Source organism: Daktulosphaira vitifoliae, unplaced genomic scaffold (assembly GCF_025091365.1).
Source record: "Daktulosphaira vitifoliae isolate Bord-2020 unplaced genomic scaffold, ASM2509136v1 Scaffold_2, whole genome shotgun sequence".
NCBI classification, from domain to species: domain Eukaryota; kingdom Metazoa; phylum Arthropoda; class Insecta; order Hemiptera; family Phylloxeridae; genus Daktulosphaira; species Daktulosphaira vitifoliae.
Window position 1 is genome coordinate 26,692,797 of NW_026099573.1, and position 16,788 is coordinate 26,709,584.

The 16,788-nt window shown below is 24.8% G+C and overlaps 1 protein-coding gene across 1 annotated transcript; it reads right to left on the minus strand.

Annotated features, from left to right (window-relative positions):
• Positions 1-103: 103 nt before the first annotated feature.
• On the minus strand, positions 104-12,371 carry LOC126897190 (uncharacterized protein KIAA0930 homolog). Its single transcript, XM_050670596.1, has 10 exons — positions 12,132-12,371; positions 11,144-11,304; positions 9,700-9,879; positions 8,436-8,537; positions 6,367-6,507; positions 3,083-3,221; positions 2,889-2,998; positions 1,166-1,331; positions 421-570; positions 104-333 (listed from the first exon to the last, which is right to left on the minus strand). The coding sequence occupies exons 1-10, from the start codon at positions 12,235-12,237 to the stop codon at positions 293-295; spliced, it is 1,296 nt and encodes a 431-aa protein (XP_050526553.1). The 5' UTR covers positions 12,238-12,371; the 3' UTR covers positions 104-292.
• Positions 12,372-16,788: the final 4,417 nt, after the last annotated feature.

Below are 16,788 nucleotides of genomic sequence, written 5' to 3' on the forward strand. Positions count from 1 at the left end.
TCTTATTAATCTTATTGCTACTCATCTTACACATACTTCAAATAATTTTATGTCAACTTAACAAAATAGTTCTCAAAACGTTGATTTAATAATTGAAATCACATCTGACAAAAAATTTGTAATAAATATATTTACAAAATTGATTAAGTAATAATAAATTAGTCAAATGTATACAAATTATCTAAATAAAAGTTTTAAATATATAATGCTATATAGTATTAATAGATTTAATAACAATGGCATTTTATAATTTTGATAGTATTATAAAATAAAAATAAAAATAAATATTTTATTAAAAAGTAAGAATTGGATTATCTTGATCAGCTAAGATATCTAAAAAAAGATATAAATAATTCAAGAGTTAAATAATAAAATAAAAGTAATTAAATTCAATTTAATAAAACATGTAATAATTATGACCTTCAATTATACTCCACCAAGGCAAAGTAATGTATGTTAGGAACATGTTTAATGGAATAGACTGTGCCCTTCTGGTTTCTTTCCAAAAATGAAAAGTTTGTGCAAATCCTTTCATTGTCCACAGTGGATTATATACACCATCATCCAATTCTAAAAATAATTCAACTTTTATTATTATTTTTCTAACTTTTTATTATATTTCAATTGAAAAAAAAAAACTATAAATTCAATATTTAAATCCCATGAGAGAAATGATTTAAATAACAGATTTTAATAATTCACAAAAAGGTTATATGAATATTATGATGTTATATTATAATATAAAATTTTATACAAAATTTAGAGAAGCTAAAAAAGTTTAATTTTAATAATACCTTCTAAGAGAATTACATTTAAAGTATAAATGAGCCAAAAAGACAATTAAATTTATTATTCTTAATTTTAAGGAACTAAACCTCCTTAATTTCCTTCAATGCTATACAAAATGATTTCAAAAACTAAAGTATTTATGTTCCAAATGTTAGAATCAAAACACCAATAAAATAAATATAATTTGAAGTCCATTAAATCTTGATTACACTAATGGTGTACTGGAAATTGCTCAGTTATTTTGATATCAGTTAATAATAGTACATCCATTAGAAGCATAATTTTATATTTACAGTTTAAATTTAAGTAATTTTTTTTTGTGTTAAAAATTAAATGCAATTTTAAATAAAGGATTTTATTTTTTATTTTGAATTACCATCCTTAACATTTCCAGCTTCTATTTCAGGCAGTCCATTGGCCAAGTTATCCAATCCATCACTTTCTGATCTAGTTCTCTTTGACATATTATTATCATTAACTTTTAACTTTAAATTACCATTTGTAAATATGTTAATATTAGTGCATGGATCACTTAACCGTCTCTGTAGAAAATTTAAACAATTATTATTTATCCAGAGGCAATAAACTATAGACAATAAATTGAAACAGAATGCTCTAGCTACAATGCGTTAACAAGCGTCAGTGTCCATTGTATGTACATTATAGTTAACAAATATTTTCTAAAACTAAGAGAATCAAATTTTTGCACATTGAATATTTGAAATAAAGAGGTATTGGAAGCTGTAGCATCAATCAAAAAGAAGTTAGGAAAATATTAGGCGTTGTTAGCTTAAAGTAATTGAAGGATCTTTTTAATAAAATCCTATTGGAAGGGAAAATACAACACGGAGGAAAAGTATTGTGGTGTCAGTATTTAAAGACAAAGGAGACATACAAGAGTGTGGAAATTGTAGAAGCAAAAAGTTTATGAGTCATAGTATGAAAATTTGGGAAAAGGTAACAGATAAGAGAATAATAGGACAAACATAAATAACAATGAACTAGTTAGGTTCTTGCCTGTAAAATCAGCAATAGAGATAGATTTTTGTGTGAGACAACTAATAAATAAGTATAGGGAAAAGAAGAAAGTGCTGTATATGGTATTTATAGATTTGGAGAAAACGTATGATAGAATAGCAAAAGAGAGATTTTTAAGTGGTTATTAATAAGAAAGGAGTCTCAAAAAGATACATTAATATAATAGAGGATATGTATGATGGTATTTGTACCAGGACAAAAAATGAGGGCAGAGTAACAGACATTTTTTGGTAAGAGTAGGAGTGCATCAAGGTTCTATATGGCTTCACTTATTTGTTCGCTGATGATATGGTGTTAATAGGAGAAAATAGAAAGATAATTAATCAAAGGCCAGAGGTGTGGAGATCAGCTNCAGTTAGTTCAGTTCAGACTGTCTAGTCCGCGATACGCTACACGACCGCTACACCCCGCCGCTGTTGTCATCGTGTATTATGTTTACTTCGATTATTTTATTTTTCCTTACTGTATATACATATATTTTCTTTTAGTGTTTATACGTCTATTTTAGTGTTATAATTTTGTTTAATAAAAGTCTACCGCCATTTAAATAATTGTGTGTTGTAAGATATAACCCACAGGAGTAATATAGAGTACGAGTTTGACAAATGAGAACACGAGGTAGGTGAAATGGGAGAATAGTGACAATAAGCGAGTACGTATAGGAGAGGTAGAAAGTTTTAAGTATTTAGTATTAGTTGTGTAAAAGAACGGAAGTATAGTCAAGAATGTAAAACACAGGATTAAGTGCTAGTGGGTGAAATGGGAGAATAGTGACAATAAGATAATATCTTCTAAAGTATGTAATACTTCATGTAACAAATAATCACAAAATAGTACACTTGATCATAAAAAATGTTTTTATTATCATATTGTTTCATTCTTAACAAGAGAAAATTTAAAAAAATCTCATTGATTTAATTGATAATACTTAATCAGTATTGATGTAAATTCAGAACTACCAGATTAAAAATTCAAAATATTCAGTGGTTATAAGTATAATATTTAATGTTATGTTATATTTAATAACTAATGAAAAATATATATAAAAAAAAAAAAATTACCTGATGTCTGCAAAAATAAAACTCTTCTAAATCAGCATTTAGGTCTGAATCCCAATCTAATGCATTGTAACCTGGTTCAGATGTAGGTGTTTCTACGTCACAACCTGATCCTAACAACAAATACCATTACAAAAAATAATAATAAAAAATGGAACAACTAAAAACAGTAAAATAAATAATTATTAAAAACAAACCTAAAGGTTTTGCAACAGCCAATTCAGCATAACCTTTACCATAGGGTCCTTTGAGCCTGACAAATTCAATTCTTTTAGTTGATGACCCAGAAAATAAACCAAATATCATTTGTTGAGCTGTTTTATTTGTCATACTCATCTAAATGAAAAACTTCTAGTGTAAAAGTACCTAGAGATTTATGCACTTTCTACATAATATAATTAACCTAATAATTTTTTTTTCAAAAATGGAATACTTAGAGTGTAATAATTATTTCCCCTATTTAATATTCTAATTTAATAATAAAATCATGATTATTTTGATTTATATAAAATATTTAAACAAAAAAAATATTGTACATTTAATCAATCACTATATTGAAAAATCACATTAAATAATTAATTATTCCAAGTTAATATGTCAAATAAAAAAATAAATATGTCTCATATTAATTCTGAAATAAACAACTGCTAATTTAATCTATAAAGCAAAATATAAAAAAAAACGGTAACACAGTGAGGCCGCAGTACAGTGTGAGGGTAGCATAGTTGGGACTAGTATAGATGATACTAAGTATCATACAGTATCATTGCCACAGGCAATGATTAAATACTAAACCCAAAATTTTATTATAAGAATAGCATATTATTGATTATGATAACCATGATCACTATATCTCGAAATTTTTTTTTCATAGTAAGGTATATTACAAATATTTAATTTAAGATTAAATAAAAGTGTCAATATTTCCGGAAAATTTTCAAAAATTGAGTTGAAAAAGTTTAATTAATAATAAAATAATAAAATTTGAAATTGTAAATTTTAACACCAAAATTGCATGTTTTTTTATCTATGGGAACCATTTTCACATAGAAGATAAGTCGTCGGACTATTTTTTTTTTTTGAACTTATAGTTAGCTTTATTTTAGCATATGTTTAAAGGTCAAAGTATTTCCGGAACATTTTTAAAACTTAAGTTGAAAAAGTTAAATTTTTGTGCAGAAGTTGCTATTTTGAATCTCTCATGTTGGATAAAGGGTCAGATTTTCAAAAAATTTATATCAATTGAAAGAAAAATGTCTACGATTTCAATATATAAAAAACTTATTTTAATTCTTTCATTTTTCAATAAGTTATGGCAAATTTAAAAAAAAATTTTTTTTAAAAAAATGTCGAGATTTTCCGATTTTTCAAATCTTAATTTTTCATGGGGGATTTTCACTATTTAAGGGGAACAAGTGTAAAATTTTCAATTTTGAGAGTAATGTCTTCATCTAGACACGATTTATGATCTTTTGACGTATCATAGAAAGAAATTGGTGTGGTGAGAGCTAAGAAAAAGTAGTGACAGACACAAAAAAAAATTATATATATACACAGTGATATATATAGTGTTCAGTAAGCAAGGTAACGGATTTCTGTTTTTCCCATTATTTGTAACAATTTACCTGATTTCTTACTTACTGAATACTCTGTATATGTATACATAATGATTTTTTTAACGCTAGCTAATAACTTCCGAATTACTGGTCCAAAAGTGTTATCGACCAGTCATTTTCTATTTTATAAGCTATTTTAATATGTATGTTGCCATTTAAAAAAAAAATCCAGCACAATGGGATCGCGGCACAGTGGGGACGTGGCATAGTTGGGTCTAGTATAGATTTAATCTGACAGTGATTAAAATCACTATCATAAAAAACGCATCGACGCAAATCTGTAGATAATGTTTAATTCTAAGAAATTGGTGGTTAATTACAAAAGCAACATCAACTATTTTCTTCATTATATCCAGATTAGTAATTCTTAGATTCAAAAATGTAATATAAAATTATATACTGTATAATTGTTATAATTAATTCTTTTCAAATTATTATTGATTTTTATTTTTAATATGTTAAAAGTAATCATTTTTAACCTACTTTATTTCGTCCTTTAAAGTAAAAGATTATAATTAAAAAAAAAAAAAAAAATGAATTTATTACCTTAACTTTTAGATCAACTTGAAAGTTTGAAATTGACATTATTAAATAGAAAAAAATGAAATTGTTAACATTAATATGCAGGCAGGAAATTTTATAATTACTCTTTGCAGTAAATTTATCAGAAAAGTTCGATTTTTTTTTTACATTATTATCGTAATAGATTATTTAAATAAAAATCATAGTAATCATTTCTAATTAATTTTTGGTGTTTAAAAAGATTCTAAAATGGAAATATTCAGAACTTAATTAATTTAAATGATTTATTTTAACTAAAAGAACCAATAAAAAAAAGTTGTTAAAAAGATTTACTCAATTGAGCGTATTATAAAATTTGATTATAATTGTAAAAATCTATCGTTAAATTCAGGTGAAACTAAAAATCATTTTTTTTTTTGTAATTTATGATTTATATAGCATCATGTTACAAAAAAATTCGGAATACTATAGACTGGTAGTAGCTCACACAAATACTGTAGAGTAAAAAAATTAATAAATTACAAAGTAAAATTATTTACTTTTGTAGTTGAATACTTTTATCATATCAAATCTAATTCGACAATAAATACTTTAAAAATATTAGAAATGAATAATTTTAATTGTTTGTATGGAAAAAGCTGGTTAAGCTACTTTTTATGTGAATAAGGAATTTTTTTTCAATTTTTAAGGGTAATAACTTCAACTAAATACGAATTGTAATCATGAAGTAATTATAATGTTCATCTCTTATGTCTTATAGGGATGTCAACTTTATTTTTCAAATAGTAGCTTACAAAATTAATTAACTTTCTTATTAGGTAATAATCAAATTAAGAAAATTACTGGTCGATATCAACTTTTGGACCATTATTTTGGAAGTTATTAACATTTCTTTACTTATACGGTAAGAGGGATAAGGCCCAGAAAAATCTAATGATAAAAATAGCATCACCTATGACATTACTTTAAGTTATTAATAACTTCCAAAATACTGGTAAAAAAGTTGATATCGACCAGTAATATTCTTAATTATCTAATAAATAAGTTGAAACCATCTTATATCAATAGGTAATATAACATAACAAATACTTCATGATTGATAAATTGAGAAAATATATATATAAAAAAAAAAAAACATTATTTTTATTTCATCAAAATATCTTATTGTTCATTAAATTCTGATTATCCATGTTACATATTAATAAATATTGTATGAAACAATATCAGGAATTTTTCACTAAACGTGTGTATATAAATAAAGTTAATATAAAAAAAAAAAGGGCAATTTAAAATACTACAAAGAGGTCTAAATAATTATTACTTATAAATGATAAATATATTACTCTGCTATTATAGACTGTTTTAAGAGCTTCATATCTTATAGATCCTATAAAAATAACATTTCGCATTTTTCCACTTCTATCAGAGGCAACAAGTTCAACACATACCATTTCACCATCTCTGACCAAAATATCACAAAAAACCTAAAACATTGCAATACATTTTATAATTTTATATAAATGAACCTATTAAAATTACTTCAGCATGTTTTAACGAGTGAAGTGATTAAATGATATTTGACAATTGAACATTTTTAGGGTTTTGCCAATATGTAATTAAATATTAAATATAGGCAGATATATGTGATATTGCTTTTTTTTAATTCGATATTTACACTAATTTTATAAAAAGTTATAGGTAAAAATTGTATTAAAATACAATAATTAGGGTGATTTATTATCAATAGAAAAAAATGTTTAGCAAAAAATAAAAAATTATGAATTTTAAACAAAATATGCTATTTTTAAATTTTCGATGTTTTATGAAAAAATTCAGTAGTTTTTCTGACACGGTCACTTTATTATTTTATATAGTGATAAGAGCTACCGGTTTAGTGTGTCAACACAAGTAATCAGAATAACTAAGGTAAGCTTGGTATGTTTATTTATAAAACTGTTAATGCTTATTGATTTACATCCTATAATGTTCAGTTCTGTTATACTTTTTTCTTAATAAACCCTTAACTTTAGAGACTCATGAAGTGCTTAATATTAAATAAAATAAAATATTTTTTTTTTTATTAAACTAAATCTAATGAAGTAAAACAAAATAGGGCTACCATTTGAAAATATTAAGTTGATTTGTGATCTTTTGACGTATTATTGAAAAAAATTGGTTCGGTGAGAGCTGAGAAAAAGTGGTAATAGACACAAAAAATAAAAAATTAATAAAAAAAGAACATCATAGTAAAATAAATACCTTCTCAGTTTCACATCGAAGCTAATAACATAAACATAAAGTTCATTATAGACTACTACTTAAATCTATTAATATCCTTGGTAATCCTATTTTTTTTTAATTAAGTGTGAGAAATAGTTAATCAATATACAAATTATTAATTTTTAATAATTTATAAAATTTATTAATGTATTAATACTTTCATAGATTGTTGTACTATTTAAAATGATTACATAAATATTTATGACATGAATACATGAATATATCTTTACATATTTTACATTTACTATTGCTTTTTACAATTCTATAAAATTGTTGTATTTTAATAAAGTTTTATGCTATATTTTTCATTAACTTTTATTTTCAATAGAATTATTTGAAGTTATTTTTTTGTTATTAAATATTTACTAAATAAATATTTTTCTGTTAAAACTAGTTTTTAGTAAATGTAAAGTTAATAATTTTTACTAAATTATTAAAAGTTTCATTAATTATTATAGTATTACTTATCAATATAAGATGTTGTAAAATGTTTGAAAACATAAATGTACATAGTGGGATTTAAGAGTTAAAAATACATTTAATGATTGATACGTCGCTATTTAGGGGTTTAGCCTAAATGCCCGTCGACAGTATTCTAAGGGACCAACGGGGGATAGCTGGCTAGGCTATATCTACCTTAGGTACTGAAGTTTCCTATTTAATTTATATTCCCTTAGAGGAACTACCAAGGGTCGCACTACAATATATATATATAACACTTTAGGTTAACAACGATATAAATAAATATTTATTAAGCAATTGAAATATTAAATAGATAATACAACCTGCTGGACACCTAGAGATGATTAATCCAACAGGGAGCTGACGGCGACACACACACACACTATAATATACGGAGTAGCAAAGTTAAGTTAATTAGCAGACAAAGTAGTGATCGCGAAGATGGTAAAAGGTCAACTGTCGATAGGGATATCTTATTGTGGCACATTGGCCGTGAATTGCAAAAAGTGTTTATGTGTGCAGTCCGCCCTCCTGTTAGTATTGTTGTATGTCACTGTGTTAATTATATATATATATATATATATATGTCTATTAAACGGTACAACGATGTTATGGGAGACAGAGATATGGGCACATGATCGTATCAATGATGTATTCTTAAATTTATTACCTCATTAAAGTTGTCAACCATGAAACATACATAAGGATAAGTGATTTCTTCCAAATCTCCTTTAGTGTCCATTCTACGTTTACTTGGAGATGCGTAAACTTTCTAAAAAATCAATCATAATTCTATAATATTATATTCAAATAATTTGGAACTTAGAATACACAAATATACAAAATTTTACATGTTTAGCTATTTTCCAAAAAAAAAAATGTTATTTTTAGTAATTTTTTAGGATAACAAATTAAAAATTTCAATGAAGCCTAATGGAAATTTTTACTTTAAAAGTACAAAAAACAAAGCTTTCCAAAAAAAAAAAAAATAACTTTTTTGGCACATAACATATAATATCTTACTCTATACAAATTACAACAAATCTTAATCACCTATATTTGTGACATGTCATTTTTGATTATGGACTATAGAATTCAATTTTAGATTAATTAATATTTTTATAAATCATATGATTGCTTAAATAAACTTAACAATGGATGATTCAAAATCATTGAACATATTTTCTATATGTATATAATTTATTTATTTTTTAAAATGACACTCCCAATTTCTTGAATTTAGGGGTGTAATTTCAGATTATGTTAGACTAGCAGAAACTTTTGACCGGTCCTTCATTTTACAAAGCTAATTGCTTCACTTAAGATTTATCTCTCATAATTAAACCACTAAACTAATTTTATATAAAAAGAAAAACATTTTCAATGAATGACTATTAGATTTTTCTTTTTTCTTTACAGTTTTGATAAACATAATATGTATTTTTTAACATTGTTGTTTTAGAATAACTTAAATAATTGTACATATAAAAACTTTAAATTTAAAATGAAGTGATAATTGATAACAAAATATTGGACTACCTATGATTGCTTTATAACCCAGTGTTTTCAAAATTGTTCAATTTATCAAAATTTATTAAGAAAAAAATATTTGTCTTATCAAATGAAATTTTATTTTGACTACAGTTTAGATTTTTACTGATTTACAAATATTATTTAAACTATCCTACGTGACTCAGCCCAGTATGAGTATAGGTTGACTAGCCTTGATTTATACTGAAATTTTAGACTAGAGCAAATACACAAGTTGCCTTCCCCCAAATGATGCCACTGGAAGAAATTTTGCTTCAGAGATTATTCCATTATATAAAAAATAAGTAATAGATGTTTAAATTTTACTAAACAAGATTAAAGTAGTTTAAATATTAAGTAAACTTATTTTTTTTTAATTTAATTTTGTTATAATTTGTCCATACTTGAGAATGTCTATGTAAAACTTGCAGTTCTTTTGGACTTGTTCTTGTACAAATAGCAAGGGTTAAAGTATAATCAAATTCATGAATAATAAGATTTAAATACACAGTTTCTTCCCAAATAATATCTGGATCACCAACTGGAAGTCTCTTACTATCTTTTCGAAATACATCCATTTCAGTCTGTAAGTATATTTATTTATAAAATATCTAAAAACTGAGAAAAAACAATTTAAAAAACACAAATATAAGAATATTAATTAAATAAGTTCTCATGTTTTTTCTAAAATAGTTGCAACCAAATATACTATCACTCAGAAATTATATAAAAAGATAAGCTCAAATATTAGCAAGGTATACATTGATATTATATTTCTTAATAAAACTAACAAACAGTAAAAATTATTATTAAACTATACTCTAGGTTTTGTTTTATTCTATTATAAATTAATAAAACTAAATAAAAGCTAATTAACAAATAAAAAAACCCAGCACAGGGGGATCACGGCACAGTGATGACGTAGTATAGTTGGATCAAGTATAATGATATCTGACAGTGATTAAAATCACTATAAAAAAAAAAACGCTTCGTTGCAAATCTTTAAATAGTGTTTAATTTTAAAAAATTGGTGGATTATTTCAAAAGCTACATGATCTGCTATTTCCTTATTAATATCTTGATTAAGATAAAGTATGTTGAATGAAAAGGGGATATAAATATTATTTTTGATGAAAAAATTGTGTTGATCCATACACTTTTCAATAAGTTATAGCATTATAAAATTAAAAGTTAAAAATATAAAATCGAGAATTTTCACACAAAATAGCATTTGGTAGACATTTTCATTGTGAAGACAAAATAAAGTGCGAAATTTTTTTTTTTATAATAAAGTATATTACATAAGCTTTTTTTTAAGATATATATAAAAGTGTTAGACTATCCGAAACAATTTCAAAAGTTAAGTTGAAAAAGTTGTCATTTTAAATCCCCCTGTGGGCTGGTAAAGGGTCAGATTTATAAAAAAATAAACCAAATGATAGATAAAGACATCATGCATCATTTCAAATATTAGCGATTTTTAAATTTTTTGGAGGTTTCCCCATGTACGGGGAACAAAGGAAATTTTTAAAATTTTTGAGGGTAATGTCTTCATCTAGACACAATTTGTGATCTTTTGACATATCATTGAAAGAAATTGGTGTGGTGAGAGCTGAGAAAAAGTGGTAACAGACACAAAAAATAAAAAATTAATAAAAAATAAAATAAAAAAAAACATCATAGTAAAATAAATACCTTCTCAGCTTCACATCGAAGCTAATAAGCAATTGTATAAAAGTTAGTTCTCAGAAATTATAATCTTAAGAATAACGGTTAGGATTATGAAAATATTTTTTTATTAAAAGCTAACCTCAGCTACTAGGATCACAAAACAATAGTTTATCTTACTTCAAATGCTGGTAAATATTTTAAGCTGCTTTTTATTCTTTTTTTCCTGATAAAAAATAGCAAATCATCAGCATCAATCACATGTTCAGTTTGAAATAAAAAGTAACGAACAAATAAATCTGTCCAAAATGCTGATCCATGGTTTTGAACAAACTCACATCCTAAATCAAATTCTTAAATTATGATATATTTGTCTAACAAAAATAAATTGATAAATCATAAAAATACATGAATTTTTTTAATTGAACACTTGATAGATACTGTGTTTTATTTACAAAGGCTTTATTACAATAATTATAAATTATGTTTAATTGAAAATAAATTACTTAATATACTTTAGTTAAATTAGTTTCATTATTCTTACAGAAAATATGTATTACAACAAAAAAATAATGAATACTGAGTATGAGGTATAAGTGATACTTAAAATTGAACGAAGTGCAGTCATACGGATAATTAATAAATATACTTCATAGAAAGAATGGAAAAAAATTTTTTTTGGAAACAAAAACTTTGACACATGATTTAATTTAATGATAAATTTGTTATATGTGTCCCTTGCTTTCTATGAGCCTTATGTACAATAATCAAAAACTCAATCTGATGTTTTAACAATGCCAATGAAAAAATTGACTATACTTAGTACCAATTAAACTTACAAACTTACAAATCCAAATTATAGAAATAAAATTACTTAGGGAATAAGATTTATAATTTAATGTTATTATCTTAATATTTTAAAACTAATATCTTTCATGGAACAGAAATAATAATTTTCGTTTGTATTAAGTTGATATTTTCAATATTGATTTTACACGAAATTAAAAAAACAATGATTATAATATTAAGAAAGCTGTATGTTAGAAACAGCTTTATTGACATATTTTAATAAAATTACAACAGTTTTCCAGCCGAAACAGCCGAAGTTTTCAATTTAAGTACAAAATCAAGTATATTAATGTTTGGTCGTCGTTAAATATTATCATACCATCAATAACCAACTGTCGAATTTCTTTAGATCTTTGAAAGCTTATGTCAGCTAACAACTGTTGAAGTATTGTGATCTGATCATGAAAACCTAAATTTTGAGACATTAAATTAAAAATGTAATAAAAATTCAAGAGAGAAATAAAAAAGTTAGTTTGTTTGTAGTTTCTAAAACATAGGACTTATTTAAATTAAGATCCTTTTATCTACAAATTCTTATCGTCAATGAATTTTTTAAAAAACTTTTTATGATCTTAAAAAGTTATATATGATATCGCTAGATATTACAAAATATAAATGTATTAAAATAAAAATTATGAATTGTATTCATATATTTATTTATATAAAATTTTTAGTCTTCATTTTAGAGCTTATGAATAAAAGTTTTTTAATTAAATAAATTATTATGGTCTAATATTCACAGACCACTGTCTATATAACCAGTGTAGCCATTATTATAAAACATCATAATCGTTTAAAACTTTTAACAAGATCGTATTTTATACAAAAGAAAAAAACTCTCATATAATAATGATTCAGAATATGTATAAGATATAATCGATCTAAAAACCAAAGTAAACCAATCCAAATAAAACATATTAACTAAAATAAGTGTAGAAAATTTTTATATTTATAGTATAAAAACAGCAACTGTTACCTAACGCGTATATTATGACAGTTGAAAAATGTTTATTGAAATTAGTATTCAAATTTTCATTAAACCACATAAATTATTTTATAAATTAATATATATATTTTTAAATTATTTTATATAATTATATAAATAAACATTTTATAAATTACATGTCTTTTGTTCTATCAAATATACATAGTGATCGATTTATCATAAACCACTCCATTACTCGCAAAATAAATACAAAAATATAGAATTTATTCTCATTTTTATACCAAGACCGGAATAAATTTTTAAAAAAACATTTTATGATCTTAAAAGTTATATCTGATATCGCTAGATAATACAAAATATAAATGTATTAAAATAAAAATTAAAAATTATATTTATATTTATATATATAACATTTTTAGTCTTAATTTTAGAACTTATGAATAGAAATTTTTAATTAAATAAAATTGTTAATAACATTCGAAGTACTGATCCAAAAGTTGTTATTGAATAGTAATTTTCTTAATGAAATTTTCTATTTTATAAGCTAGTATGTTGCAATTTGAAAATATAAAGTTGAGCACCTCTTTAGGTTATAACGAAAAATTCTTAAAGTCATTATTAGCTGATATATCAAAAAATATATGTAACTAAAAGAAATCAAAATTTTAGCTTCGATGCGAAGCGGAGAAGGTATTAATTTTACTATGATGTGTTTTTTTTTTTTTTTATGTCTGTTGCCACTTTTTCTCAGCTCTCACTGGACCGATTTCTTTCAACAATACGTCAAAAGATCACAAATCGTATCTAGTTGGACACATTACCCTTAAAAATTGAAAAAAATTCCCTCGTTCTCCGAAAATGGGGGAAATATCCAAAAAGATTACAAATTTATAATTCAGTTATTTTGTCATTTTTTCACTTTTTTTTTCTTAAAACTTCCATACCTTTTTCAAAAATCAACATATCAACATAATTTTTTTTTATACTAAAACCTTAGATATTTCCCTTTCGTTTGATATCATTTTGTTGAAAATCTAACACTTAACCTGCTCATGGGGGGGGGATTTAAAATAGCAACTTTTTTGCAAAAACTAACTTTTTCAACTTAATTTTTGAAAATGTTCCGGAAATACTGCGTCCTTTAAACATATATTAAATTAAAGCTTATTTTATGTACTATAAAATGGAAAAAAAAAATTTTATCTTCTGCATGTAAACGGCTGCCGTAGTTAAAAAAACGCTATTTTTGTGTTAAAATTTTCGATTTTCGATTTTAAATTTTCAACTTAAAAGTGCTATAACTTTTCGAAAAATGTAATTATCAGCACAAATTTTTTTTTTCTAAATACATTATAAGTACATCTTTCATTTGACATACTTTTTATTAAAATTGGACAATTTCCCCTTATATAGGGGGCGTTCAAAACTTAAAATATTGTAAAAAACATAGATCTTTTTCAACTGAACTTTTGAAAATGTTCCGGAAATACTGCGTCCTTTAAACATATATCAAATCAAAGGTTATGTTATATACTATCAAATGAAAAAAAAAAATTTGTCCCGACATCTTATCTTCTATGTGCAAATGGCTGTCGAAAATTCTAAAAAAAATGTAATGTTTGCGATAAAAATTACATTTTATCGGGATGTTTTTTGTACTTAAAACTGCCATAACTTTTTCAAAAATGAACAAATAAAAATAATATTTTTTTGTATTGAAACCTTAGATATTTCCCTTTCATTTGATATAATTTTTTTTGAAAATCTAACACTTATTCTGCTCACTGGGAGGATTTAAAATAGTAACTTTTTTACAAAAAATAACTTTTTCAACTTAATTTTTGAAAATGTTCCGGAAATACTGCGTCCTTTAAACATATATCAAATTAAAGCTTATTTTATGTACTACAAAATGAAAAAAAAAAATTTGTCCCGACACTTTTTTTTCTACATTTAAACGGCTGCCGTAGTTAAAAAAACACTATTTTTGTGTTAAAATTTTCGATTTTCGATTTTAAATTTTCAACTTAAAAATGCTATAACTTTTTGAAAAATGTATATATCAGCACAAATTTTTTTTTTCTAAATACATTATAAGAACATCTTTTATTTGACATACTTTTTATTAAAATTGGACAATTTCCCCTTATATAGGGGGCGTTCAAAATTTGAAATATTGTAAAAAACATGNTCCAAAACTTAAAATATTGTAAAAAACATAGATCTTTTTCAACTGAACTTTTGAAAATGTTCCGGAAATACTGTGTCCTTTAAACATATATCAAATCAAAGGTTATGTTATATACAATCAAATTAAAAAAAAAAATTTGTCTCGACATCTTATCTTCTATGTGCAAATGGCTGTCGAAAATATAAAAAAAAATGTAATGTTTGCGATAAAAATTACATTTTATCGGGATGTTTTTTGTACTTAAAACTGCCATAACTTTTTCAAAAATGAACAAATAAAAATAATATTTTTTTGTATTGAAACCTTAGATATTTCCCTTTCATTTGATATAATTTTTTTTGAAAATCTAACACTTATTCTGCTCACTGGGAGGATTTAAAATAGTAACTTTTTTACAAAAAATAACTTTTTCAACTTAATTTTTGAAAATGTTCCGGAAATACTGCGTCCTTTAAACATATATCAAATTAAAGCTTATTTTATGTACTATAAAATGGAAAAAAAAAATTTGTCCCGAAGACCTATCTTCTATGCGCAAATGGCTACCATATTCAAAAATATGCTATTTTAACAAATTTTTTTTTTTTTAATTAAACACTATCTACATATTTGCATCGAAGCGTTTTTTATGATAGTGATTTTAATCACTGTCAGATATCATCTATACTGGACCCAACTATGCCACGACCCCACTGTGGCACCACCCCACTGTGCTGGGTTTTATATTATTACATATAATATTAACATATAATATGATGTTATCATTTGTACATGTATGTCACATATCATGATTATACAAAATCATCAAAACAGGGTTCTCTTATTTAAGATACAAAATAACCCTTTAATTATACGATAAAATCTCCCTCTTGTAGAATCATTAAGTAACGCCTACACGCAAGGAACCCATTTTAATTAACCAATTAAAATACAAAGCCTCAGCTTCCAGGATAACGGTAGAGATTACTGGGCTACCCCCTTCAGNGATCACGGTAGAGATCGCTGGGCTACCCCCTTCACACTATAAAAAGCCATTTTTCCCCATCTAAACCAGTTCTTTTGACGATTTTAAAATACACAAAATCTACGACACTCTACTCAAGATTTCACTCTCCGGGACTTAGTCAATTTTTTAATTAATTTGGACTTAGAATATTTTTCTTTAAAGCTAAATGATANACTTAGAATATTTTTCTTTAAAACTAAATGACACTTAGAAATTTTAAAGTGAATTTTGTTTTGGTGAATCTTTTAATTTAATTTAATTTGTTCAATCATTAATAATATTTTATTTTTCTTGTTGTGGAAATAAATATCAAATAATATTTTAAATATTACATCTTTTTTAAAATTATTTTATTTTAATAATAAATCCAACCTAACTTTAGATTTTTATTTGATAATAAAAATTTATTGTGAGCTTTTTTTATTGGGTAGCTAGTCTCGTTGCTAATGTCTTTGTTTTAACAAACATCGCGCCGGCAGACAGAGTAAAGGTTGCAACTAAATATTGTTCTAGAATTAGGTATATTAGGTTAGAATATATTTGTAAGCCTATGCGTATTGGGTAGCTAGTCTCGTTGCTAATGTCTTTGTTTTAATAAACATCGCGCCGGCAGACAACGCAGAGAAACTTACGAATATATTTGCAGTGTTTAATTTTTGTCTCGGTGATTATTGTGCCGCATCCTTTCAAGGTGCTTTATTTTAGGACCGGGACATATTGGGCCACCACAATTCCGCCTTGCTAAATTTTTTACATAGATATAGATATTTCTGAATCTTGTTTTGGCCAGGCCAGAGGAAAATTTAAGAAATATTGGTGTCGATCTCTCAATA

Coding starts and splice junctions, on each gene's coding strand:
- LOC126897190 (XM_050670596.1), bottom strand. CDS start 12,237: ATGTCTCAAAATTTAGGTTTTCATGATCAGATCACAATACTTCAACAG. Junction 9,880..11,143: donor AATATTTACCAGCATTTGAA/GTAAGATAAACT, acceptor ATATACTTACAG/ACTGAAATGGATGTATTTCG. Junction 334..420: donor TTGGTGGAGTATAATTGAAG/GTCATAATTATT, acceptor ATCTTTTTTTAG/ATATCTTAGCTGATCAAGAT.